Source organism: Hemibagrus wyckioides, linkage group LG28 (assembly GCF_019097595.1).
Source record: "Hemibagrus wyckioides isolate EC202008001 linkage group LG28, SWU_Hwy_1.0, whole genome shotgun sequence".
Lineage (NCBI taxonomy): Eukaryota > Metazoa > Chordata > Actinopteri > Siluriformes > Bagridae > Hemibagrus > Hemibagrus wyckioides.
The window spans coordinates 11321162-11346817 of record NC_080737.1 but is presented as its reverse complement, the minus strand read 5'-3'; the positions used below and the strand labels follow the sequence as shown (position 1 = coordinate 11346817).

At 35.9% G+C, this 25656-nt stretch overlaps 1 protein-coding gene across 1 annotated transcript; it reads left to right on the top strand.

Annotated features, from left to right (window-relative positions):
• Window positions 1-792: 792 nt before the first annotated feature.
• On the top strand, window positions 793-13359 carry LOC131348755 (probable global transcription activator SNF2L2). The gene is made up of 6 exons (XM_058383939.1): window positions 793-1187; window positions 3162-3391; window positions 6777-6882; window positions 9563-9664; window positions 10115-10247; window positions 11777-13359. Exons 1-6 carry the CDS (start codon window positions 1044-1046, stop codon window positions 11926-11928), a joined length of 867 nt encoding a protein of 288 aa, XP_058239922.1. The 5' UTR covers window positions 793-1043; the 3' UTR covers window positions 11929-13359.
• Window positions 13360-25656: the final 12297 nt, after the last annotated feature.

The following is a 25656-nucleotide window of genomic DNA, read 5'->3' as shown; positions in this document are numbered from 1 at the left end:
GAGAGAAGAAAATTTTTGCAACGAGTACTTCGAAGGTCTAAATAAAAAAGGTAAAGAGTAAAAAGAAATTTTCTTGGAAATCTGATTAAGTATGAGTACAAGCATTCAATTCAATCATCCTCAAGTGAAGTTTAAATTCCTGAAGGTAATACTTAAGTATAGTATTAATGTGACCCAAGTATTTTTTACCCTTGTCTGTAAGTGATACCAACAAAGAGGAAAATTAATAAAGCCTGATTGGTGGGATTTGATTGGTGGGATGAAAATTATGAAATTAATTAATTAGATCATTCACAATATAATTAACAAAATTTGACACCATTGCTCATTTGCTGCAGACAGTGACCTTGGAAAAAGATGAATATTTGTGATTGAACAACTGAGTACCCAATTCCTACTTTTCTCTTTCAGAGCAACAAACACATATAATGCCATTGCAGGTCCTTTTAATGCCAAATACCTCAGGTAATGCTTTCCTATTAGTACTACCAAAAATTGGTGGCGTCATGGAGGATTCAGGGCTAAACTATCATTTGTGACTATTCGATTTAAAAGCATTATCTGGCATTTTCTGTTACGTAAATATGGAGACACACAGACAACCAAAGAGCTTTTCCATACTGTCACGTGTGTGTATGAATCACCATGGAGCACTTTCAATCCCTCTCTTTTTTTGACCAGCACAACATGGAAAAAAAATGGATCCTACTACTTTAAAAGTGCAATGTTAAAAAAGAAAGAGGGAGTGAGAACAAGCAAGGAGAGGGGGAGTACAGAAAAAAAAAAAAAAGAGAAAAATCAGATTGCGACAGTCGATATTAAAACATGCAGTGTGTGTGAGAGAGAGAGGGGGAGAAACAGAGAGGAAACCAAGATCCAGGCCTTTCCACAGGGACAGCTAGAAAGAAAAGACACTTCACGGCAGTTATCTTTCTCTCCCTCCTTCTGTCTCCCTCTCTCTCTCTCGGTGTCTCTGTCTCTCTCTTTCTCTCTCTCTCTCTCTCTCTCTCTCGCTCATCAGCCCCGCGTCAATTGATTTGTGTATGAACAGCTGGGCGCTTTTTCGCCCCCCTCTCTGCCTGTGTGTTCTGAATGATCAGCTGATGAAGAGACTGAGTGCACGCTGCAATGCTGGGTTGCTAATTCTCTCGCCTGCAGACAAGCGGCAGCCTGGAGACCACAGCCAGGTAAAAAAACTCCTTCCTTTCTCTCTTTCTCACCCTTTCTTGCTCGCTCTCCATCCTCAGAGCATGTCATCATGCCAGGTTTCAACACACGGTCATACAAATGGAGAGGGAGCGAGAGAGAGAGAGAGAGAGAGGGAGAGAGAGAGAGAGAGAGAGAGAATAAGAGCGAGAGAGAAGAGCAAGGGAGAGTGTGTGGCATGTGTAGGTGTGAGCTGTGTCTGATAACTGGGGAACATTGGCCAGACGAATTGGGTGTTGTGCAAATCCTGGCATGTTTTTTTTTCTAGAGGTTACAAGGACAGCATGGCGCATGTATGCATACAGGCAGGAGGAGCAGGCACACCGACACAAACACACACAGACATATGCACATATGTCCAAACACATTGCTATATGTTTTTGTAAATAATCTTTCGAAATGAGTGCTCCTTTGGTGTCCGTATGCTCAGTTTCTGTTTCTGTGAAAACGTGCAAGCGTTTCTCTCTCTCTCTCTCTCTCTCTCTCTCTCTCTCTCTCTGTCTCTGTGTGTGTGTGTGTGTGTGCAAACACATATGCATGTCTGCATTCCATTATAATTCCTCTGATTATTAGGCCTCCAGACCCATGCTCCCCTGGGGAGAGTAAATGTTTTCCGTGTGTGTGTGTGTGTGTGTGTGTGTGTGTGCATGTGCGTGTGTGTGTGTGTGTGTGTTTCATATTTATATTTGGTGTGAGTGTGTCTTAGACATCAATAGCTGGCACTGCCTGCAGAGCAGCTTATTCAGAATTCATATTTTCTTCATTCTCTAGCTTCCCTCTGCCAGCAGAACAGGGCTGCGGCATGCATATCACTGCACTTTAATTGCCTTTGTGTAGAACATAGTCTCGGCAGCACACACACACACACACACAGATATTCCCCTCCTTCTCCTGTAGCCATGTAGGAAAAATGGGATACACAAGGAAACATGACAGCTTTTTACATTAACTATCAACTTGCAGGCTGTAGTCAGTTTTGGCTAAATATCACACTCCTAATTTTTAGATTTTAGATAAACAGGCAGTGTAGCGCTGCTCTGTTAATCTGTTTTTACATACAGACAGCAGCATTTTCTGTTAAATAATGTCTGTGCATAATCAGTTAAAGCCTGTGTATTATCAGGCATTAGTATCAAATATGACATGTTAACTAAAAGTGAAAGTGGTGGAAAAGAATGGGATTTGATTGAATTCTTGTAAAAAAGGGGTCTGTTTTAACTTCCTGGTATACACAGGTATACTGGTCATTTTTCTGAAAACTGTCAGTTTTCACCTGGATGAATCGAACACACCTTCACTGATATGGATGGAATGCCACCACAAATCTGCTGGTACAATGCATTCAAGCTCACTATGGTCCAGAATTTCACTGCATTTTAGGGGAACCTGTTAGCACAGACACAGAGCCCTGTTTTGAACTGATATTTTGAGTATTCACGTTTGATGTCATGCTATTCCAAAAGACACACCCAAGTACTAGATTCTTTTCTGTCTTAGTATTCATTACAAAGCCATGCCATTCTGTCTATCATTAAACATCAGTGTATTTTGAAAGACTTTCACACTTGCACCTAAATGTTTTTCTTTGTGCGGCTACTACTAAAAAAGTAGCATAATATTATAGTGGATCTTATTTTAACGGAAACTGTAATTTATGCCAGAAAGCCAATCATTATTACCACTAAATGATCAGGCACATCTATTGATAATGCATTCAGATATACTGATATGCATACTATTTAATCCTTTTTTTCATTTGCTTCTTGATCATAAAATTATAATCGCCAAAAAATGGTAATAACATCAAATAAAATAAACGTGCAAGAGTATTAGTGTAAATCATCTACGATTACATGCAAATATTTACATTTAATTTATCTTATTATTGTTATTGACCCTACAGCAAACCCTGACCCTCATTCACTCTTCATCATTCCCATGGATTGTTTCTGCAGTCTCAGGCTGTTCTAAAAGGAGCGTCTGAGGATATGGAGGAAGAAAGCAGTTTGAAGAAACGAAAAAGTGACCACCAGGGCAACCAGGCCTCTGAAACTGGGCAGGAGATTGTTGAGAAAGTGAAAAAACGACGTGGTCGACCACCAGCTGAGAAACTCCCACCAAATCCCCCAAAACTTACCAAGCAAATGAACACTCTTGTTGACATGGTCATCAACTACAAAGACACGTAAGTGAATCTGAATCTTCCACAAATTTGTTATGATTGTTTTGATTGTTAATAATAATAATAATAATAATAATAATAATAAAGCTCTTTTTTTTGTTCTGAGACTAAAATTGTTGGAGACTAAAATAGTCTCAGACACTCAGTGGGATTTTGGATCCAATTTTGGTCCAAAAATGTGCAGGGGTTGCCTCCTGAGACAGCACTATTAGCACACCATGGGGATAGACAATATTTTCCTGACCTCAGGTCTTGTCCCATTAGGAAAAAAAAAACACTGGTTATGTGGATGTTTACTATTAATGTCACCCTTTTCTCCAACACAGGTAGGTGACTTCACTGTAAGAAGTATTTTTTTTGTTAGAAGTGTTCGTTCATTATGCATCCAGAGCCACAGATTTGCAGTGACCCATGAGCATTCAGTTATATTGTTAGAAGAACTGAGAATTTGATGGTTATCATGGGAAACAAACTATTAATTATTTTTCATATTTCAAAAATATTTCATATTTTTCACTCTTTTAATTGCAGGCCCAGACAGCAAATGGCATGAAACTTTTATTTTATAATATATAGAGAGAAAAAGCACTACAAGGAAGAAAATGCATTCTTTGGGCTGTATTCATTTGGCAACTTAATTTTAAAAGTTACGTGAAAATTTACAGAGGTTCCTGTTATTCAGGATCAGGTTACAGACAGGATCTGTCTGTGTTGATTTTCTGGGTGCACCATTAGGATGCAAATCACAGTGACATATGAATAATAAGACGCGAACATTGAAATAAACGTTCAACATGACTCTAGTATTTTTCTAGTGTATTGCTGCATGAATAGCCCTAGTAGTAATCATCACAACTACTGCAATTGGTTTGATATAAAAATATTGCTACCGCTCTCTTTATTTGGCAGTGTATAAAATAGCCCTTAATCCAGCACAGCCTATTATTTTGCCTTTAATATTTTTTATATCCTGCTCTGACAGTTACTTGTACACACGACTTGTACAATGAGTTGCTAAATTGGGGTTGTAAGTTGCCGAATTGAAGTCTTGTTGAAAATTGGTGTAAATGCAATGGATGTAAATTGTATATATAGCCCTACTAAAATGGCAGGTTTTTGTAATGTAGTAAAAAAAAATCCAAGATAAATCATGTCAGAAGGCTTGTTCACCCTTAATATGAATTAACAAATATATAAAAATAAAAATAAGTGAAGCTTTTCGGGGGAAAAACAGGAAAAATACAAATGTTCCAATAACCTGGTTCCAAAAGTATGCACAGCTTTAAAAATTGGAATGAATCAATCACATTCTCGTACAAAAATAGTTTTTTTGTTACAGCTGTCTTCAATTAAATTATTCTGATTAACCCCAAATAAAAACCATATGTTTCTGACAGATTTTCTTTCCATTTTCTTGGTTTCATCTTTTTTACTGCTGAAGCCATGAAAGGTATAGATCATGAGAGGAGTACAAAAGAATTTCCAAAACTTTAGATAAAGCATAAAGCATGTACCATCGCCATCCTAAAAAAAAAAAGCCTTCCGAGGAGGCTGTCACGAGACCAACAGCAACATTAAAAGAGCTGCAGGAATATTTGACAAGTACTGATTACTCTCTGCATGTGACGACAATCTCTCATATTCTTCACATGTCTGGGCTCTGGGGTAAGGTAGCAAGAAGAAGAAGAAGAAGAAGCCCTTTCTCACATCCAAGCTTAACTAAATCGCCCAAAAACATACAAAAATGTGTGTATGAGAGGTATGATTGGTGCAAAAAAGCACATCACCAAAAACAACACCAGACCTACAGTGCAATGGCAGCATCATGTTTGAGTACCGCTTTTCTTCAGCCAGAACTGGGGCTTTTATGAAGGTGGAGGGAATGATGAATATCTACAAATATCATTTGAAAAAACCTTTCACTGATGATTAGAGTTACTTCATCCTTTCAGCAGGACACTGACCCAAAGCATACATCCGAATCAACAAGTGAATGGATTAACCAAAAGATCATTGTTTCTGAATGAGCTAGCCAGAGAACAGACAACTAAACATCTGTGTGGTGACCCGAAGCTGGCTGTGAACAGGAGATACCTTTACAATTGGATGAATCTAAAATGTTTTTACATGGAAAAGGGAGAAAATATCACCATCTCAAGATGTGCCATGCTCATAGACTATTGCCCAAAATGACTGAGTGGTGTTGTAAAATCAAAAGCAGTAGTTTAGTATTATTACACTTCTGCATAATAACTATGCTTTGGTTGTTGTTGTTTTTTTCACTTAATTTCTATATGTTGTAATTTCACATTGAGGGTGGAAAAAGATGAAGACATGATTTTATATTGGTTTAAGTACAAAATCACAAAAACCTGTCACTTTAACATGGGTGTTTTGAATTTTAATATCCATTGTAGTTAGTTTGTTCCAAGTCTTTTCAATGGCTTGTTGTGGTGTTACTCTAATTTACTAGATAGTCACACTACCTTGAGCTTGCCTTCTTGCCATATAGCATCCTAGTGCCATCTTATCCCCAGGTAAGTGATTCACATGTACCCAGCCACCCACATGATGTAGAAGAAAATCTATTGTGATTCAGTAGACCAGGCCACCTTCTTTGATTGCTCGAAGGTCCAGTTCTGATGCTCATGTGGCCGTTCTCTGTTCTTTTGGTGGGTCTGCATATTCACTCTGACCAGTCTGCGGGTATGCAGTTCCAAACATAATAACCTTGATGCACCGTGTCCTCTGACACCTTTCAGATATATCTAACATTAGGTTTGACATTATATTAAGATTCACACATCTGTGAGCCTTAGGTGCCCATGACCTTGTCGCCAGATCACTGGTTAGCCTTCTTCGGAAAGCCTTTTCGTAGGTAGGCATGCATAACAGGAACATCCCAAAAGACCAGTTGTTTTGGAGATGCTCTGACCCAGTCAACTAGCCATCACAATCTGGCCCTTGTCAAAGTTCTTCAGATCCTTACTCTTGCTCATTCTTCCAGCTTCCAACACATCAACCAACACAAGAACTGACTGTTTGCTTGTGGTCTCTCTCTCTCTCTCTCTCTCTCTCTCTCTCTTTCTCCCAGCTGCTACTGTAATTAGATAATCAATGTTATTTACATCAGTTTTATTCCTTGTATTTGTACATGGTCCATGATCATGAAACTAGATCCCAGAAATAATTCTATGTACTATTTGTTTATTTACTTGTTAAAAAATGGATGTATTTTTGTGTTACAAGGCTCCAGGAACATCATCCGACAATATCAGTAACATTTATTTGTATATATCATTGTTATTTCTTATATAAAACAGCTCTTCTTATATCATATTGTTATGTAATGGTGGTATCCCACAACTAATTATTTACTGTCACACAGGTTGGGTCGCCAGATCAGCAAAGGTTTTGTTCAGCTGCCATCTAGGAAAGAGGTACCAGAATACTACGAGCTTATTCGCAAACCTGTGGACTTTCGGAGGATCAGGGTAAATAGAAACCTGTCCTACCTTCCTCTCCAAACGTAAAAAAGAGGTGTGACTGTAGTTTTAGTGTGGGTGAGGTTGCAGAGTTATACATATGAGCATCAAAACAGATTAAATATTCATTATACAACTGTACTGCAAACTGTACCACTGTATTTTTAAGCCAAGCCTACCTTAAACATCCTGATGTAAAAAAACAAGTATACATAGACTGTCAACAATATGTCACATGACTGTCATTGATTAAATTGTGAAATAATTATCATTGGCAGCAATTCATGGAGTTTGAAGTTTAGGAGATCATCTATTGATTATCAACTTGTACCTTTTGCATTCTCTTTATAACATTTTCATAAGAATTTCATAAATAATTTATAAAGCAATGCTGGGTGCTTTATCAGGCTTGTGTCAAAATTGATTAGTGGACATTAAAGGTTTTATGTAGAATGAGGACCTTTATATGGTAGAGAGAAGAATGGCTTATGGTTAGACTGGATTTAATACTTTTGTTGAAAGTTATCTGCAATTTTTATTACTCTCCTATAAAGCATCCATTACAAATGCAAAATTGATGCAAAAACCATTTTAGATTGAGGGCATGAAAATTAGTCTTTGATCTGACATATATTCTCCAGTGTAGCATTAGGCTTAGAGCTGTTATCCTCACATAATAAGGTGAACCTCCTCCTCAATCCCAGGACTTGCAGACTTCCAAACAGCTTTCAACCAGCATCCAAACATCCCATCCCAAGACTCTATGCCCATGAACCCTCAAGACCTGCTTCTTTACCTAAGAAAAAAACTATTAACAAAATGTTTAACTACTTCTTCTTCTTCTTGAACTTAACAAAACTACAATTAAACACTGAGACTGTGTCTAAGTGACATTATACAATATGTCTGACATATAAGAAGTCTATTCTGCTGATTTTATCTACATGAGCTTTAAATGAAAGACAGGAGTCAATAATCACAGCAAGGTCTTTTACTGGTGAACATGAGAACACAAAAAGGTCACCTAGGGTGAGCCTGTCATCAGAAAGCTTATTTCTAGCTGCATGTGGCCCTAGTGAAATACTTCTGTCTTGTCAGAATTAAGTAGAAGGAAGTATGTCATATGCATCCAAGGTCTTCTGGCTTTGCTGAAACATACAAACAGTTGAGTATTATCAGTGTATGCTAATAGCATGTTTAAGAATAATTTTACCCAGTGTTAGCATAATAGAGAAAAAAACACTGGACCTAAAACAGAACCTTGTGTAACTCAAAACCTTAGTATAGATAGAAACTGATAAACTGATAATAATCAAATAATTCAAATAATCAAAGTCCTGTGAAGGAGAGGGCTATTCCCTTAACTCCAACAACATTTATATCAAAGAGAATACCGCGATAAATGTTGTCAAAAGGTGCACTAATGTCAAGCATTAGGAATGAAGGAGACACAACCCTTGTTAGAGGCCAGTAGTAGGTCATTTACCACTTTAACCAGTGCCATCTCTGTGCTATGATGAGGCTTAAATCCTGACTGGTAGATTTAATGAATATTAGCAGTGACTCAAAAGTCACTTAATTTCATTAACCAAAAAAAATTGTTCAAATTCATTTACTGGTTTGTTCATTGATTCTTAGTGATTCTTTCTGTAATCTACACCATTACACCATTAGATGGTGCCAGTGAGTGTCTTTTTTATGTATAATAAAAAGTAATTTATTGTTTTATTCACTCAACACAATCATTTAAAATGGCAAGATTTTAAGAGACAGATTTTAGTATTATGATTTATTTAAAATTGGCATGTCCAATCCACAAAGACGAGTGCTGAGGATGCAGAAGATAGGGGTAGGAGGAGAGAGATGATTCGCTGTGGTGACACCCCGAAGGGAAAAACCGAAAGAAGAATCCACAAAGAGAAGGTCTGGTGAATTAATTCTCATAAAAAACAGTTCAGTCAGTGCAGGCTAGTTTTGAGAGAGTGGTCTCAAATGAGGATGCGAGTTTAACAAAATTTTTTTTAGATATGTCAATGCAAAAATAATAATAAAAATATCCATCAGTTATTTTTTACACATTCATGTATGGTGAATTTTGCTATGAACAGCAAGACACATGAGACTTAACAGACTTTTCATATGTGTAGTTCTGCAATCTTTCTCTTCTGGCGAGAAAGAGCTGAATGCATATATCAGCTGTTATTATGTTAAACAAACCCCCTGAGTATTTCTACATTTTTGTTTAGTTTAATGAACAGACACAATCTCAGTATAGAGGAAAGTGACGACTTGCAGCTAGCAGATAATAGGTTTAGCCTGCTTGACTGCTCCCTGGCCTTGGCTCTGGATTGTGGGTAGCAGAGCAGGATGCATAATGTCCAGCCCTAAAAGGCCAGCATTGGCCCCAAAACTACTCTAAATATCTACAAAACCCACAAAGATTTTTTTAACCATCCTGGCTCCTGGTATACACCTATGGTTAGAGGTGTGAATCCTTCACTAAACCTTTAGGGGTACCAATAAAGCTGCTGGTACCCTGAAAGTTTTAGCAAAGGACTCACACCTCTAATGCTATAAGCCTCTCCATTTGAGAATTAAATTGGAATAAAATTAACCATATATGTCTGCTGAATGTGTTAGTAAAAGTTACAATTGTCTAATAACTTTTCTAACTTTTTTTGTTCTGTAGGAACGAGTACGTAACCACAAATACAGGTGTATTGCAGACCTGGAGAAAGACATAATACAGATGTGCCACAATGCTCAGACTTACAACCTGGAGGGATCTCAGGTGTGCCTCAAGTGCTTATTCATGGTCCAGTTCATCTTGGCCTAATCATATTTACCATGAAAAGCTGAAATTGAAAAGCCAATTCTGTCATATCTTAATGGAATAAAACAGGCCTGATTTGGGTTTAGTTTGTATTTAGCATTTGCTTAGTAAAATGGATAACAATTTGAATATACAAACTGAATGTCTTTGGCATTTTAGTATGTTTCTATTTGTGAAATAAACATTAATATAGCCAGTAGATGCATATTAAACATTCTTTTAAGCTACTTCACATTCAGATTCAATCAATCTGAAGAGCGATTTCTCAATGTAAATATATTTCCATCATAGACTATATATACAAACCACTATATAACCACAGTGTTATACCAGTTATAAACTATGCTAAGGTTTTATAATATCAAACTAGAATGGTTCTGATAATATTGATGTGTACTATTGTTTCAGATCTTTGAGGATTCCATTGTGCTGAAGTCGGTCTTTGAGAGTGCAAGGCAACGGATAGTAGAAATCAATCAAGAGGACACCGATGCTGTTGGAGCCAGCGAGGCAGTGTGTGCCAAGCATTTAAACTTAGATAGTAAGATTAAATTTACTTGCATTGTATTTATGCATCTCCAACATATTTCCAACATATATGTAATGCTTTTTTCAATTTACACTATAGCTACAGTTGGATTAGTCCTTCTGCATACACACTCAGTAAGCCATCAAATACTGCCTGTCATAATATAGTTACACATTTCATTTTAAACATTAGGATATAGTATGTGTAGGACATGTCTGACTTCATATAATGCATTAAAACCTTAAGTGATTAGTTCTCAGCTGCTGCTTCTGTGTAAAAGAGCCATTTTATCCTGGACAGCTGTAAGTAAGAAGACTTTCCAGTATACTGTATAAAGCCCAGAATTTTTTACATGTTGGAGACAAATCTATCTGTCAGTAGTAGCTATGGTGGTTGCTTAATCAAAATCAGACTGGAACAGTGTATTAAGGCAGTTTTTTGCAATCTATGCAGTGATTCAAATTATTTTTTTATTATATTTCAGTCATCTTAAGGAAAAGTTTAGACTTATTCAAGTTGGGGTCCAATACAGATATGATTAACCATTTAGGTTGCTTTCACATACAGTATTTAGTCTGCGTGAATCCGGGCCTGATGGATGGTTCAGTTCATTTGGGCATGTGAGAACATGGTAATTGCACATGGTTGTCGATGCTATCAGCTCCCTCTCTCCCTGGCTCACAGTACCTTCTGAAAAGTCTGCAGAACAAGAGAACACAAGAGAATGGAACAGCAGGCTTTTACACAAAACTTGTTTTAATTGGCAAAAAGCTTATTTGCATAGATCTGTCCTGCTCTGGTTGGCACAGGAGATTCCCCCTGTGTAGAGAGGGCAGAGCAAGACATTAGAAATCAAAGAATAGAATGAGATGAAAGGTGGGGTGATCCTCTGCTAGCTGAATGGCTTGGAGGTCAGTGGCACTGGGAGGCGGGGAGGAGGCTTAAGAATGACACCCCAACAGCTGCTGCATGAAGGCTTCTGGATCATCCATGGGGACATCTTTGTGAGTGTCATTACCATGGATGGAGGAGCTGCAGCTGGAGGAACAGTTGGTTGTAGCAGGATCTGGAGTACCCCTTGGTCTTTGGCCAGCTTCATACTGATGGATTCAAAGCACTACTGTTGTTCATGGACCTGATGTTACATCTGCTGGAGGTTGGTGAGGGACTTAGTTATCTCTAGGTTTCGCTGGCAATGTCTGGTACCTCCTTCCTGGGCTTTGTTCATGGTGTACATAGCACATAGTGCTTTGTGTTGACTATGTTAGAGCCATCTTTCTGTGGAATTCTTTGTGAAATCAAATTATAGTTTTTTCCCACAGATGCTTTACATGGATCATGGCATAGTACATTTTTTGCAATTGATGACCTCCTGCCAAAAAAGCCTGTATTCAGACAAATAAAATTGCAGTTTAGGATACAGATTTTTTTTGTAAGACAAAAGACAGGTCTTTTGTAAGTTTCCACTGCGAACTGAAAATACTGAAATACAACTTTTTGTAAAGAATACACTGAAACAATTTTCTCCTATTTTCTTTCAGTAAAATCAGAACCAACAAAAGCAAAATTTGACAAGAGTAGGGAGAGAAGCACTACTGTTCCTGCTAATTCCAGTGCTAAAATAAAGGGAATTTACAGCGACGAAGACAGCACGGAAGACCAGGAGGACAACACAGGCTTGGAGGATGGCTGAATTACATCTTCTGGAAATGAGCTTCACGGCTTTCTGTCATCTTGCTAACATTGGAAAATGATAAGCTCATCAAATCACTTGCATTTATGTGAGTCGATTCAGTGATTTCATTGTTCCCAAATTTGTTCCATGATGTGAACATTAATGTACTGAGATACTACTAATGGCATTATGTTGTACTTAAGCATATACTTCATTAACGACTTCATTAAATCCATAGACTAAATAGATTCATACATATTACCAGAATGTTAAATAACTAAGGAAATGAGTAAACAATAGTTCTGCCCATTTTGCACTTTTGAAAGCATGGTAACCTCAGTGTCATTATAGACAAAGGTTCAAAAGATGAACTCCACTAAAGGCCAGTCTAGGGAAATATATAACTCAGATAATCTTACTACACCATTGACCTGTTGGAATATTCATGGAGCACTATGTTCACAATACACCAAGCGCCAAGGGACAAACACAAGGTTGTGTTACAACATTTCATGCCATGCCATAATGACTGACCTTGGAGCTCAGTGCAATTGTCATAGTCATAGTGGTAATGATTTGCTATAGTTTGCTTAAACAAAATAAAAATATTCTGTTGTGTATCTCCTGAACTCGAGCATCTGCTGATAATCACCACTGGAATATATGACATATACTGGTATTATCAGTAACAATAAGAAACACTTGAGTAAAGTGTGCATGTGATCTCTGTCTCATACGTTTGATGTAAATGACAATTTTATTGTCTCACATCACCAGGATATGGGTTCTGACACAGCAAAAGTAATACTGTGTTACAAAGTCAGATTTTTCAGGCAAGCAAATGTCTAAAAAGAGAATGTTAACAAAATTCAGCTTGGCCTAAAAGCACTCCTTATGACAGCTATCAATGGTTGTACTTTATAAAGTCTTTATAAATGTTTATGTAGCTTCATTCCAGTTGTCATGATAGGATCATGCATGTATCATGTAACCCTGTAAAATCTACAGTTTTTAACAGTCAGGGACACAACCTTTTTTCCACTTAACCACTGCCTATTTTTCATAGATTTTGGGAACATTTTAATTAGATACTTAAATTAAATTGGAAATTTGTATGAAAAATATCATCACTCTCTAGCTTGTGAACATCTTTGGGAACAACATTGAAACCTGAACTCATATGTAATCAATTAATGTCTTAACTATATGATTAATGAGCCCTGTGGTGTTTTTGGAGCATGGTGCATTTTGCTGGAAGGACATTGCCCTCAAGAGAGGGTTCTCATGATAACACTGTCAAGATGTGCGTGTAGTTTTGAGGGTTGAGAGAGAAAGATGTCTTTATAGGTAGATTTTGAAATAAAGTTTTTAAGGTTTTTATGATATGAAAGTGCGAAGAGGTTTGATTTGAATCATCGTAATTGATAATAAACATTTTTATAAATAGTCCTACAGTGTCTGTGTATCAGAATGGTTCTTTTGGTGATTAATCCTGCAATTATTATTTACAGTGTGATTGTACTTCAATGACATCGAGTTATTTGGGTGTCTTTTTCAATAAGCTTTTTTTTCTTCTTTTTTCTATTCATACGATGTCAATGGGACTCTTATTTTGAAATTCATTCCCCATGGAGGCTCTGATGCCGGGATTGAAAGAAACATACTATAAAGTATTTTAAACGTATAAAGCAGTTTACATTTACTTCATTTGACAGTACATAAAAAATCATGTTGAAGAGTTATGAGAAGACCCAAGCCCAACTTGTCTGGAAAAATTAAACATAACATTAAATTGAATGCAGTTACAGAATGCCAGTAGAGGGAACACAACAGTGTAGAAACATGATTATAAATAAAGATAGAAAAAATAATTGGGAAAGCTGCATTCTGGATCAGTTGAATATCTGATGGATAAAAGACAGTTTTAGATGTTATTTGACATGTAATATAGTATAGTATATATGTAGTACATGTATGTACCTTTTGTTTTAGAGCTATAAGTTTTGACAGAATTCACAATTGTGTACAATTGTTGTATGTTTGCTCACACATGTTGACTCTTATATGATGTTGTCAACTGTGCATCATCCCATTCATTTCCAAAACAAGTTAATTGCACTGCATATATAGCAGCTAATGTTCCCACAACCTCAGAATACTGTCTAGGTTGAAATGAAACCCTGTCTGTGTCCTTTGGCTCCTCTAATTAGTCCATATCTTCTCTGGCCTTGCCTGGGTATAAATTGCTGTGCAACAGGAAATCTCATAAGTAATTCATGCTTCATGCTAATTCATGCTGTAATAATGATTGTTTTAGAACATTACGCCAGCTAGTGGCCTCCACACTCAAAGTACTGTAGTACTTGAATTTTTTTTTTCCACCGTACAAAACATTTTTAGGAGTTTCATTTAACTGTCTGATCCAATAATAATACTTTTCTACATTTACTTTGCTGTAGAATTTACCTTACTTGGTAGGGACCTGGCACATTGCAGTTAGCTGCATATGGTGCTGCTTAACTGCAGACTGGACAGAGGGCCCATGCTGACCCATGTCAACCTCTGAAAGCACTTGAGCATCAGAACTGGACCCAGGAGCAATAGAAGGACGTGGCCTGGTCTGATGAATTAAATTCTCTTTGACATCATATGGATAGCCAGGTGCATTGCTTATCTGAAGAAGAGGTATCACCAGGATGCATTACAGGAGGAAAGCAAGCCGGAGGAGGCAGTATGACTCTCTGGGCAGTGTTCTGCTGGGAAACCTTGCGCCCTATCATTCATGCGGATATTACTTTGACATGTACCACCTACCTAAACATTGTTGCAGTCTAAATACTCCCCTTCATGCCAGCAGTATGCCATAATGGCAGCGGCCTCTTTAATCAGAATTGTGCACCCTGCCACACTGCAAATATTTTTCAGGAATGGTTTGACAAACAGGACAAAAAGTTCAAGGTGTTAACATGGGTGCCAAATTTTCCAGATCTCAATCCAATCAAGCATCTGTGGGATGTGCGGGACATCCATGGAGGACCCACCCTACAACTTACAGGAGTTAGAGGATCTGCTGCTAATGTCTTCGGTACCAGATACCACAGCGCAAATTCAGATGTCTTGCGGAATCTATGCCTCAATGTATCAGAGCTGTTTTGGTGGCACAAGGAGTGTACACAAAGCAAAAACAACATAAAGGCAATGTGATTATGTCAGTTTGGAAGGAATATATTTCCAAAATAAAGATTTACCACAAGAAGCCTGGAGGACACTAGTTTACACTTATTTTTTAACTAGATTATTAACCATTTTCATTTGTGTTTTTTCCCCAACATTATGCTCTTGGTTGTGTATATGGTATGGCAATTTCAGCTGCTCCACAATGAGTCATTAATTGCTCCCATTACTCTATCTACACTCTGGATTTTATATTTAACAAAATCACACCACCTGCATCAGAACAACCCATTGCTTTTTGCCATTTTCTAACATGAGGTCTCTGTAGCATCAATAAACTACTGCTGCTACATTCATATCCCCTGTACAAAAGAAATAAGATAAACAAACACATTTAGGCATCAGAGGTTGTCTGTGGGCGCTTGTTGTGAAGGCATTTGCTGTTGCATGCTTGTGTGCTGATGTTGCTTTATTAGCATGGTTTATTCATGATGTGCACAGATAATGTCTAGCAGCTGTGAGTAATGGACATTGTAATATGTCTAAAAAAAACGCCTGGTCCTTTCACACTGAAAAAAGTTGACATAGTTGCTTTTATTACCTCTCTATTACCTGATGTTGAAAGTGGAAGGGATGTAACCTTTTCTATTGATATTGCATTTGGGTTAATTTCGAATGCTTTTATCCAAATATGGCTGAGGCAGAATCCAATCCAAGTATATGGATCTGGATGTGGTAGAGTGGCTCTCTGGCAGCCCACAGGTCTATACAGCCACAAGCACAGAATCTATTATTACATTTTCTATGTGAATTGTGTACACTGAACAATTTATTAGGAGGATAGTAGGATAGTATACTCCTTTACTGAAATTCTACTCCATTGTTAATGATGCCTTGAATTAAGCCTTGATTTTATTATTTATTTTTTACATATAATTCATGTAGATAGAGTGGATAAGCTTATTTTCAGAGCTCTAAATGCAATTACTGCACCTGAACTATTTATAAGCATAAGGTTTTGTTGGGTTTTCCTAATTCCAGTGTAACATTAATCCACAATATTAATGCTTTCTTCCATGTGTAATTAATTCAATCATTCACATTAACATGTAACATAATATTGACAAAACAATTTATTTGGATACATTGATGATTTTGATGTGCATACAGCATACAGTTATGTACATTTTGCATATTTAGTTTGAACAAAAAAAACTAAATGCTCCAAGTGTGGAATGGTCTTATAAATACATATATTGGCAATCCCATATTGCACAAAAAAGATATATTTTATTATATTATATTATTATATTATATTATGCAGTGTATATATACATTCATACGCATGTGTCATAAATACCAAAATAACTTCTTCTAAAGGAGGAGTTAAGCTTTATTTGGAATGCTACATTTCCATGAGTGTTTGACTTACAGAAGTTTCAGCACTTGTATCTTTATTCTGGGAATTCTCAGGGTATGTAATAGATGCCATTAAAAAAAAAAATTAAAAATTAAATTAAATTAAATATTTATTTAGTTATTATATAACATTTATATAAAATGTGCAGTGATTTAAGTCTCTCATTTATGTACAAAATAATATGTCAATATTTATAATAGATCTGCTTAATTGATAAGTATTATCAAGTATCTTAGTTGGAACTGTACTTCTATTTGTATATTTTGTACCCTTGTATATTTAAAAGATCTTTGTTATAAAAAAAAGTATGCCCACCTTTAAAATTTATGTATTTAACCTTACTTAACAAATTACACAAGGATGCGATTAGCTTTTCAATAACAGCACACACTTGCTTCCTGTTCTCAACATTTATTTAACAGACCAGAAAAGAAAGCAGTTGCAACATTCTTGCTTAGAAAACTGTATGTAATGTCCAACATTTTTCATTTCATTTCATTGTCTGCACCACTTATCTGATCTATCATCGGGTCACGGGGTATCTCAGGCGTCATACACCCTGGACGGAGTGCCAACCCATTGCAGGGCACACACACACATTCACTCATGCAATCTAGAGACTCCAATCAGCCTAGAAGCATGTCTTTGGACTGTGGGAGGAAACCGGGCAAGAACATGCAAACTCCACACACACAGTGAGCGGAAGCGAGACTCGAACCCAGGACATTGGAGGTGTTCGGCGAACGTGCTATTTTATGGTTATTATTTCTTTGTTATTTATTTATTTTAATTTTATGGTTATTATTCATGAGTATTCACAAACTTTCTGTGGTATTTTACCTTAGACATGGACATTCACAGTATATTTTTGTAAAATTAATAATATTTCAAAAATACAGGAAAAATCTGTAAAAATTAACAGTAAAAAGTGCAATTTTTTTTTACAGTGTAGACATTTTACTACATATGTAATTTAAGTAAATTAAATCTTTCATACTACACACACGCACACGCACACACACACTCAGCCCCAGTCAGCACAGTCACAGTAAAGGCTCCTGTGGCTCAGAAAAACCCCCAATAATTTCCTTCAATATTGCAGGTTGTGACCAATTTATTTGAAGTCTGCATGCTACATCCCTTGGCACTTTTTTTAACTATCAGAAAGTATTATGCACAGCAGTACAAAATATGTCAGAGATGCAAGACATAACTGACAGTTTTGAGAAGAAACCTGGATTTGCAATGTGTGGGTAAACATAAGAATGAGATTTAACCAGAATAGAGCTGAAATCAGTCTATGCAAATAAATGAGAAATCTGAGTGTGATTTAATTTTGATAAGTGTCTCAAAAATATATCTACTGATAAGTCTAGTTGAAGTGTGTGCCACCTGTCCTAGGTTTCCCATTTTTTAACTATTTGTCCCAGAAATAATTTCTCATTTCCTAGGACATGTACGATCCATTTTCTTTATTCGGCAGATTTCCTTCAGCTACTGTATATTTTATACGTCTACATTGCACAACTATCACATTAGTTATCCAAAACTTGTTTCCAGTGATAATAAACACAATACTTCGGGCTATTCCACTGCTGTTACTTGTGACATACTTTTCTAATCATTGTTCTCTATAGTTGCCAAATGACCAAGTTCCACAACATTCATTTGTCACTTTTGCTAACAATGCCAACTTTAATCATATGTATGCAAATTCAATAACATAAAACGCTGAAATTGAAGGTGAGTTGAAGGAAGAGGATGGTGGGAATACTATACTTGTCAAAAACGTTCGACGTCATTTAACAATAAGTGGCTTAAACCAAGTGTGGAACATTTAGCTACATGTAGCAGTTGTCCAAGCTACAAGAAAGAAAACACCAAAACCTTCCTCAATCTAAATGCAAAATAAAGGCAATTTATACATTATGCTGAGGATGATAAAATTGCTGTAGTCAAATTGATCTCTTTATTCCATGACTTGCACCATGGCTACTAGCTACTAAGATAAGCAGATTTTTGTACTAATAAAAGCATGTATATAAATGTATATAGACCTATGTAAAACCCAAATTTTTTAAAAACAAAGGTCTGTAAGGTATTGTCAGTCTTTTTTGTCAGTTCTGTCAGTATTTTTAAGGAAGAGGGAACTTCACACCATCTACCAATTTAAGCACCAATTGTTTACAGATGAATTAGCACCAAAGATTTACATCCACAACATGGTGTAACCAAATTTTTACAGGGACAAATTACTTTTAATTGTTTATTTTATTGATAGAAATTTTTGGAATCTATAATTTGCTTTATTTTTCTAAAGATTTCTTTTCTAAGATGTTTTTCTTTCCAGCTGTCCATGACACACCAGTTGAGAAACACTGCCCTAGACAGCATACACATCCATGTCACTGACTCATCTTTGTACATTTCATATTGTACCCTGGCTTTAATGTAGGCTGACCTGGAAAATGTCATGTTATTTTTGCATCCAAGTATTCCTGCTGGTCTCTGATGGAAGAACATAGAACATTTTTCTTAGAAACTACAGCAGCTGATTAATGGTGTGCGTGCTCCTGCGGTGATTGTGGCTGACTCAACCTCCAGTTTCACTAAGAATGTGATGAATCTTTTTCCACAGGGCTCAAAAAGAGGACAAGTGGTCAGGTTCACTGAGCACAAAAGAGAGATATTTAATATGCAGAACATGCCTTTGAACGATGAAAATAACTGGATCCAGAACATGTAATAAATGGTCACCACTTAGATCACAACAAAAGCTTTTACAGAGCTACAATTTATCAATTGCATCAACATCTCAATATATGCAGAGAATCTTGAGCGGCCACAGGATCACACTAATAATTTTGCCACTCAAACAAATCTCTGGTAAGCAGAACTGGCAGTAAACTGAATACACTTTCAAGAAAACATCATTGTTTTTTTGTTAACAAAATTGCTAAATATTCACCCATAATAAAACCCATTTAAAGAACATTGAATAACACATTTAAACATTTTTGCAACAGTAGAACAAACAATAATAACTGACTTGTGTACTTGTGTATCTATCTATCTATCTATCTATCTATCTATCTATCTATCTATCTATCTATCTATCTCTCTCTCTCTCTCTCTCTCTCTCTCTCTCTCTAAGTTTAGAAAAAAAATGAGTTCTCTCCCACCAGTACAATTTAAGGGACTTATGCTATCTATGGTGGCTTGCGATGGTCCAACAATTTATTACCTTATATCATATCAGTACTCACAACCCATGAATTTTCAGTTGTACCTGTACATTTCATATGTACCTGTATATGTAATATGTAATATGTAAAAGGATATGAAGAATAATAAAAATTGCTTGTAAAAAAAAAAAAAACACAGAGAACACAATAACGCTGAGCCTGGCACAGTTATACCCTACAGCCAGGTTCATCAAGGGCTTTAGTTCCCACATCGCCACTTCCCTCATGTCCTTAAACAGCAGTCCTTAATAAAAACACTGCACTTGATTAAGCCTACAAGAGGCTCATAACAGCATTCATCACCACTCCTATTTTGAAACATCCTACCCCCACAAAGCTATTCACTGTTGAGTTACACGCCTCTAAATGTGGAGTGAGAGTGGTCCTGTCACAAAAGTTTGGATACAAACCCTGTGGCTTTTAGAAGCTGTTTCCTGCAGAGCAAAATAACAACAATTGAGAGTTGTTGTCTGTCAATCTCAATCACAGATCATAAAGACCTGTGACTGGAGACAGCTAAATGCTTGAACCCTTGGTGGGCTGCTTTAATATCATGCTCTGGTTTATAAGCCAGGGTTCAACAACACAATTTGCTATCATGTCTGAACCAAGAAAGGAACTTGTGTGTACATTTTGCAAAGATTCCTTTTCACTTACATTGTCAGTAATATAATTTGCAATTATAATGAAACTTGTTGTATTAAATTAGAAAAGAAAGCAAAATAGCATTTTTATAAGTGACCTCAGCCTTTTGAACCCCGCTGTGTATAGGTGAATTGAGTGTAAACTCCACTTTAGACACAAAACAGTTCTAACTCACATTTAAAAGTCTGTTTTAATCTCCTCACTAACATAATCTTCTAACGGTGAGCAAAACCCCCTGGAGATCTATTGATGCTCTTCTAAAGCCCACTTCAGGGAATATGGACTTTAAATGTCAGTTTCCGGAGTGGTAAGGTGGTGTTTGCAAATTGTTACTATACACTGTCATGGGACTACTTAAGATTTTTCTCTTTTCACCTCTTTTATAACAGTACACAATATCCTCCATTTATGGCTGACACAGCCAATACTGATTATGTAACCTGAGTTCTGATAACAGATATTGGTTAAATTATTTTATTAGTATATTTGTTAGCAAATGAGTTGTCAAATATGATATACTTTCATAAAAGTTCATTTCAAAATAATAGATGAAGAATGGAATTATTTTTACTTTTATTTACTTTACTGGATTTTCAGTGGGACAAAAGTCTACATTCACAAAGTTCCCTGTATCTTCAAACATCTGTAAGATTATATAAACTGGTGTAATTAAATTCTGGAAGCTTCTGATTGGCTATTGTCATAATTAAGAGTTAATTGTAAATGTACTTGTAGCGGTAAACAGATCTTTTTTTTAGATACCATAGTAAAATCCAACTCAACCAAGAAAAAAAATGTAGACCAGAAGCAAAAAATTTTATTCAAATGAAAATTTTGGGACAAGACAGATAATGCGGCTTTCAATATAGAGTTACACACGAACTCCCAGAATTAAATTAACTTTGGCTTGAAAGGTTCAGTTGAACCCCAAAGACAAAAACAAAGTAACTGGTGAAGGAGTTGGAGGGGTCAGGTACCAAATATGTACATCACCATTAAGACATGGACAGTAACCCCCCCCCCACACACACACACATTGATAAACCCGGCAGTGAGGTAATATATCTCTTTAAATACTCTCTGTACATTCATCTGTATAGTCTGCACATAGACTATATACTAATATATGTATATTCATATAGGTATATATGTGTGTGTGTATGTATTCTCCCTGCATATCCATCCAGCTGTAAAGTTATTCATAGTTATTCATATGTATATTTCATACTATTGCATATACTGTAAATTCATCTATATATAGTTTCTGTATATTTCCTATTCCGCACATTCATATATATCTGTAAAGTTACAATTATTCTGTACATTAATTTATATATTCTATGCACAATATCCATCTTTGCTCACTTTATACTGTATATTCATATATATACAGTATATATATATACAGTATATATATATATATATATATATATATATATATATATATATATATATATATATATTTATTTATTTGTAAATCCAATTTATATATAGCTTTTATTTATACATATCTGTATATATGTTCATATTGCACTGCTAACTTGCACTTCTGGTTAGATGCTAACTGCATTTCGTTGCCTTGTAACTATGTGCAATGACAATGAAGTTGAATCTAATCTAATCTAATCTAATCTAATCTAATCTAATCTAAGACACACCTGCATCACCATGAAGACAAGATGGCATCATGCAGGTGGATGATTATGTAGAAACATAAACCTCTAGGACATCTGACAGAAATGTAAAACATGGTCGCAAGTGTGTCTTCCTGCAGTACAAGTATCCTAAGCATAACTCTGGCCATCATAAATCTGACCTGACCCTGATCCCATAGAGGATTTGTGGACTGTATTGAAAAAGCAAGTCTGAGCAAAAAAGTTTCACAAACTGAGTTACACCATTTCTGTCAAGAGAAACGAGCAAAAATTCTTGTAATTCTTGTATCTTGTAAAGTTTGTGGAACGCTATCTCAAGAGTTTGATTCAAGTTTAATTAAGTAAATTGCAAGGCCATCAAATATTTTTTTTATCTTTAGTAGATTGTTAACCAACTGAAAATGTAATATAATAAATATGTGTTGAAATAAAGCTACCTCTTATTATAGCTATTATCTATTATTGGCTGTTATTTGAAATGACCTTCTATGAAAATAAATTACAGTAGAAATGCTAATGTACTTAACACTGGAAATGCATGGTAACGTGAATATGCTTTAGGTATATATAAACTTGCGGCTTATTTGGTCAGATACCAGTTGCAGACACCTGCAGCACCTACAATGCATATTTGAGATCAACTCAAATGATTCAACTTTATTCATTTTTACTTTGCACTCACTGTGTGTTTACAGACAGAAACATTATACAGTTTCAGTTACAGTTCCAAGAAAATATTATATAACAATATTAAAATCTTATACGTTGTACAGGGACAGAACTGGTGATTAATACAAGGTCTTGTTTAGCTGATATGAAACAGCAGAGTTATTTTATTCAGAGTTTAGTTATTTCATATAAAATAAAAGTTTAAGTAAACAGCATTTCAAATATACTTAGGAATGCTTTTAATTATTATGATGATACATCGGAACACAATGACAAACTTAACAACCACTATTTACAGAAAAATAGCTCTACACAATACACAATGTAATAAAAAGATAATTCCTTCAAGGATATTTCTTGTGATTAGTCCTCCACACCCCCTGTTTGTCAAATTTTTCTGTAAACCCCTATACTAATGGCCAATTTGAATGTCTTGGTCTATGTGCATCAGACTGTGTCCTTTTCTCTCCATATAGAACTATTTAATTAATATAATAAATATTAAATATAAATATTGAATTAATTACCCAACACACATTTTGACCTTAAGTGTTCTGAGACACGCTTATATACAGTAGAGTACTGAAGTAAAACAGAAACTGTATGACCATGTAGATCATGACCAGAAGCATACTATCCTCACGCTTAAGCATGGGGGTGGGTCAGTGTTGATGTTGGAGTGTTTTTTTCTGCTAGAGAACTGACAATCTTGCTTTTGCAAGAGAAGAATAGGCAAAGATTTAAAGAGAGAGGCGTCAGAAGCCTGTCAACACTTATCGAAATCTCTTATTATAGGTTTTCAAGACAAAAGGATGCTCCAAGTAGTGAGGTTGGAGGATGAATAATAGTTCAAATGGACATTTGTCATTCTTCTATACCCGCTTTATTCTTAATTAGGGTCATGGGGATCTGCTGGAGCCTATCCCAGCACACATTGGGTGAAAGGAAGGGGACAGGTTACCAGTCCATCACAGGGCCACATACAAGACAGACAACACACACTCACATGGGCGATTTAGAATTTACCAGTCAACCTAATGTACATGTTTTTGGACTATGGGGGGAAACCAGAGTACCCTGAGTAAACCACAGGAAGAACATGCAAACTCCAAACAAAAAGACCCCTGCCCCTGCCTGACCTTCTTGTTGAGGCAACAGTGCTGCCCTGGACAATAGATTAAATTAAATAAATTTGTCAATAGAGCTAGATTTTGTTTTTCATTCCAATTCAATATTTTTCAACTTATCATTAAATATTCTTTATTTGTTTATGGAGATTTATTTGTTTATTGTTTATGGTTGTATTTTCATTAAATTTTATACACCGTAATACATCTTAAATATTTCCACTTGCAACTGTATGCATGTTGAAAGGCATCACTAATAGATTTCAAATGAAAACACTTAATTGCTATTCAATTTAGCTTCAACAGGTCATTACATTACACATATAAAAATGTTCAAATCAGAATATAGAATTTATATAAATGAAACACTATCAGAGAAGCATGAAAATCTGTCCCAATGATGTATTGTAACAAACTAACACCTTCAAGCATTCTTCATAAGCTGTTTAAACATCCTTTGGTAACACTACAATGACAGTACATGAATGTTCATGCACCAATAGCTGAGTTATACTTATCTAATTATGAACTAATACTGACTTAAGGCATGTTCTAATTAAACCAATGAAAAGTTAATCTTAACTATGACTATAAAATGATGTGTGAATAATGACCACCTTCAGAAAATTTGTTAATGCAAAATAAAAAAATGAATGAATGAATGAATGAATGAATGAATGAACAAACAAATAAATAAATAAACTGAGACCATTGATTCATTACTTATGTCTAATTAATGAATAAAACTATGCAGAATCTATCCTTATATATCTAATTAGAAAAATGGAATTGGTATACAAGTTCTTAAAGTATGCTTGACATAAAATGACCTGCCTTTCATATTAAAATGATGACCGAGAGCCTTCCACCTTCTTCTGCTCAGCCTTAACTTCTACATAGCTAAAAGTAAGTGGACACCTGACCATCACAGCCCTGATGAACATCCCATTCCAAAACTATGGGCATTGGTCCCCCTTTGCTGTTATAACAGCCTCCACTTTTTTGGAAAGGCTTTCTATTAGATTTTGTAGTATGGTTGTAAAGATTTTTTGTTGATGTTGAATGAGGACTGATCAGAGTTCCAATGGTACCCTGTGGGGCTGACAGGGTCAGGACTCAATGCAGGACACTTGAGATAGTCCACAGTAATTTTGGCAAAGCATGTGTTCATGAACCTTGCATTGTGCGCATAGGTTTTGGCTTCGTAGTTTCAGTAAAGGGAATTTACATAGATATCATACATCATACATTAGCCTAGATTTAAAATGGCAATGCTCTGCCTAGAAGTAGTGGTTACCTATCAAATATCTGTCAAAAATATTTAGCTACTGATTAGTAGTTAGCTTTTCAGTAATGCAAATATATCAAATATATATCCTTTACAATATCAGGCTTTTGAGCTTTCAATTAACGCAAATGTATAACTTTTATAATAATAATGCAGAACTAGGGCTGAGAAGTGTGAAAGTGAGGGGATTTTTTGGTGCTAAGAAGTGTGAAAGTGAGGGGATTTTCAGGGCCCAGAATAGTCACCCAGATGAGAGAAGACAGACACACGCTAGACGTAACAGCATCTTATCAGCATCAGCATCGCTTAATAGGTAACGTAGAAGCACATTTAAATTCAGACATAGAGGTTTTACTAAGAAATATAAGCACATCTAAACTTAGAAATAGAAGCATGGTTTACTAAGAAATGGAAGCACATTGTTGTAAACATCGAGGTACGTGCACACCGTTGTAAACATCATGTACCCGAAAGGTTGGGGTCAAATGAAGCAAGTGTGCCCTTCTAGGTAGAATTTACAAGT

Excerpts from the sequence above, each read along its gene's own strand:
- LOC131348755 (XM_058383939.1), top strand. The coding sequence starts at position 1,044 with ATGAACAGCTGGGCGCTTTTTCGCCCCCCTCTCTGCCTGTGTGTTCTG. Across the intron at positions 6,883-9,562 it reads TGGACTTTCGGAGGATCAGG|GAACGAGTACGTAACCACAA; the intron begins GTAAATAGAAAC and ends TTTGTTCTGTAG. Across the intron at positions 10,248-11,776 it reads CAAGCATTTAAACTTAGATA|TAAAATCAGAACCAACAAAA; the intron begins GTAAGATTAAAT and ends ATTTTCTTTCAG.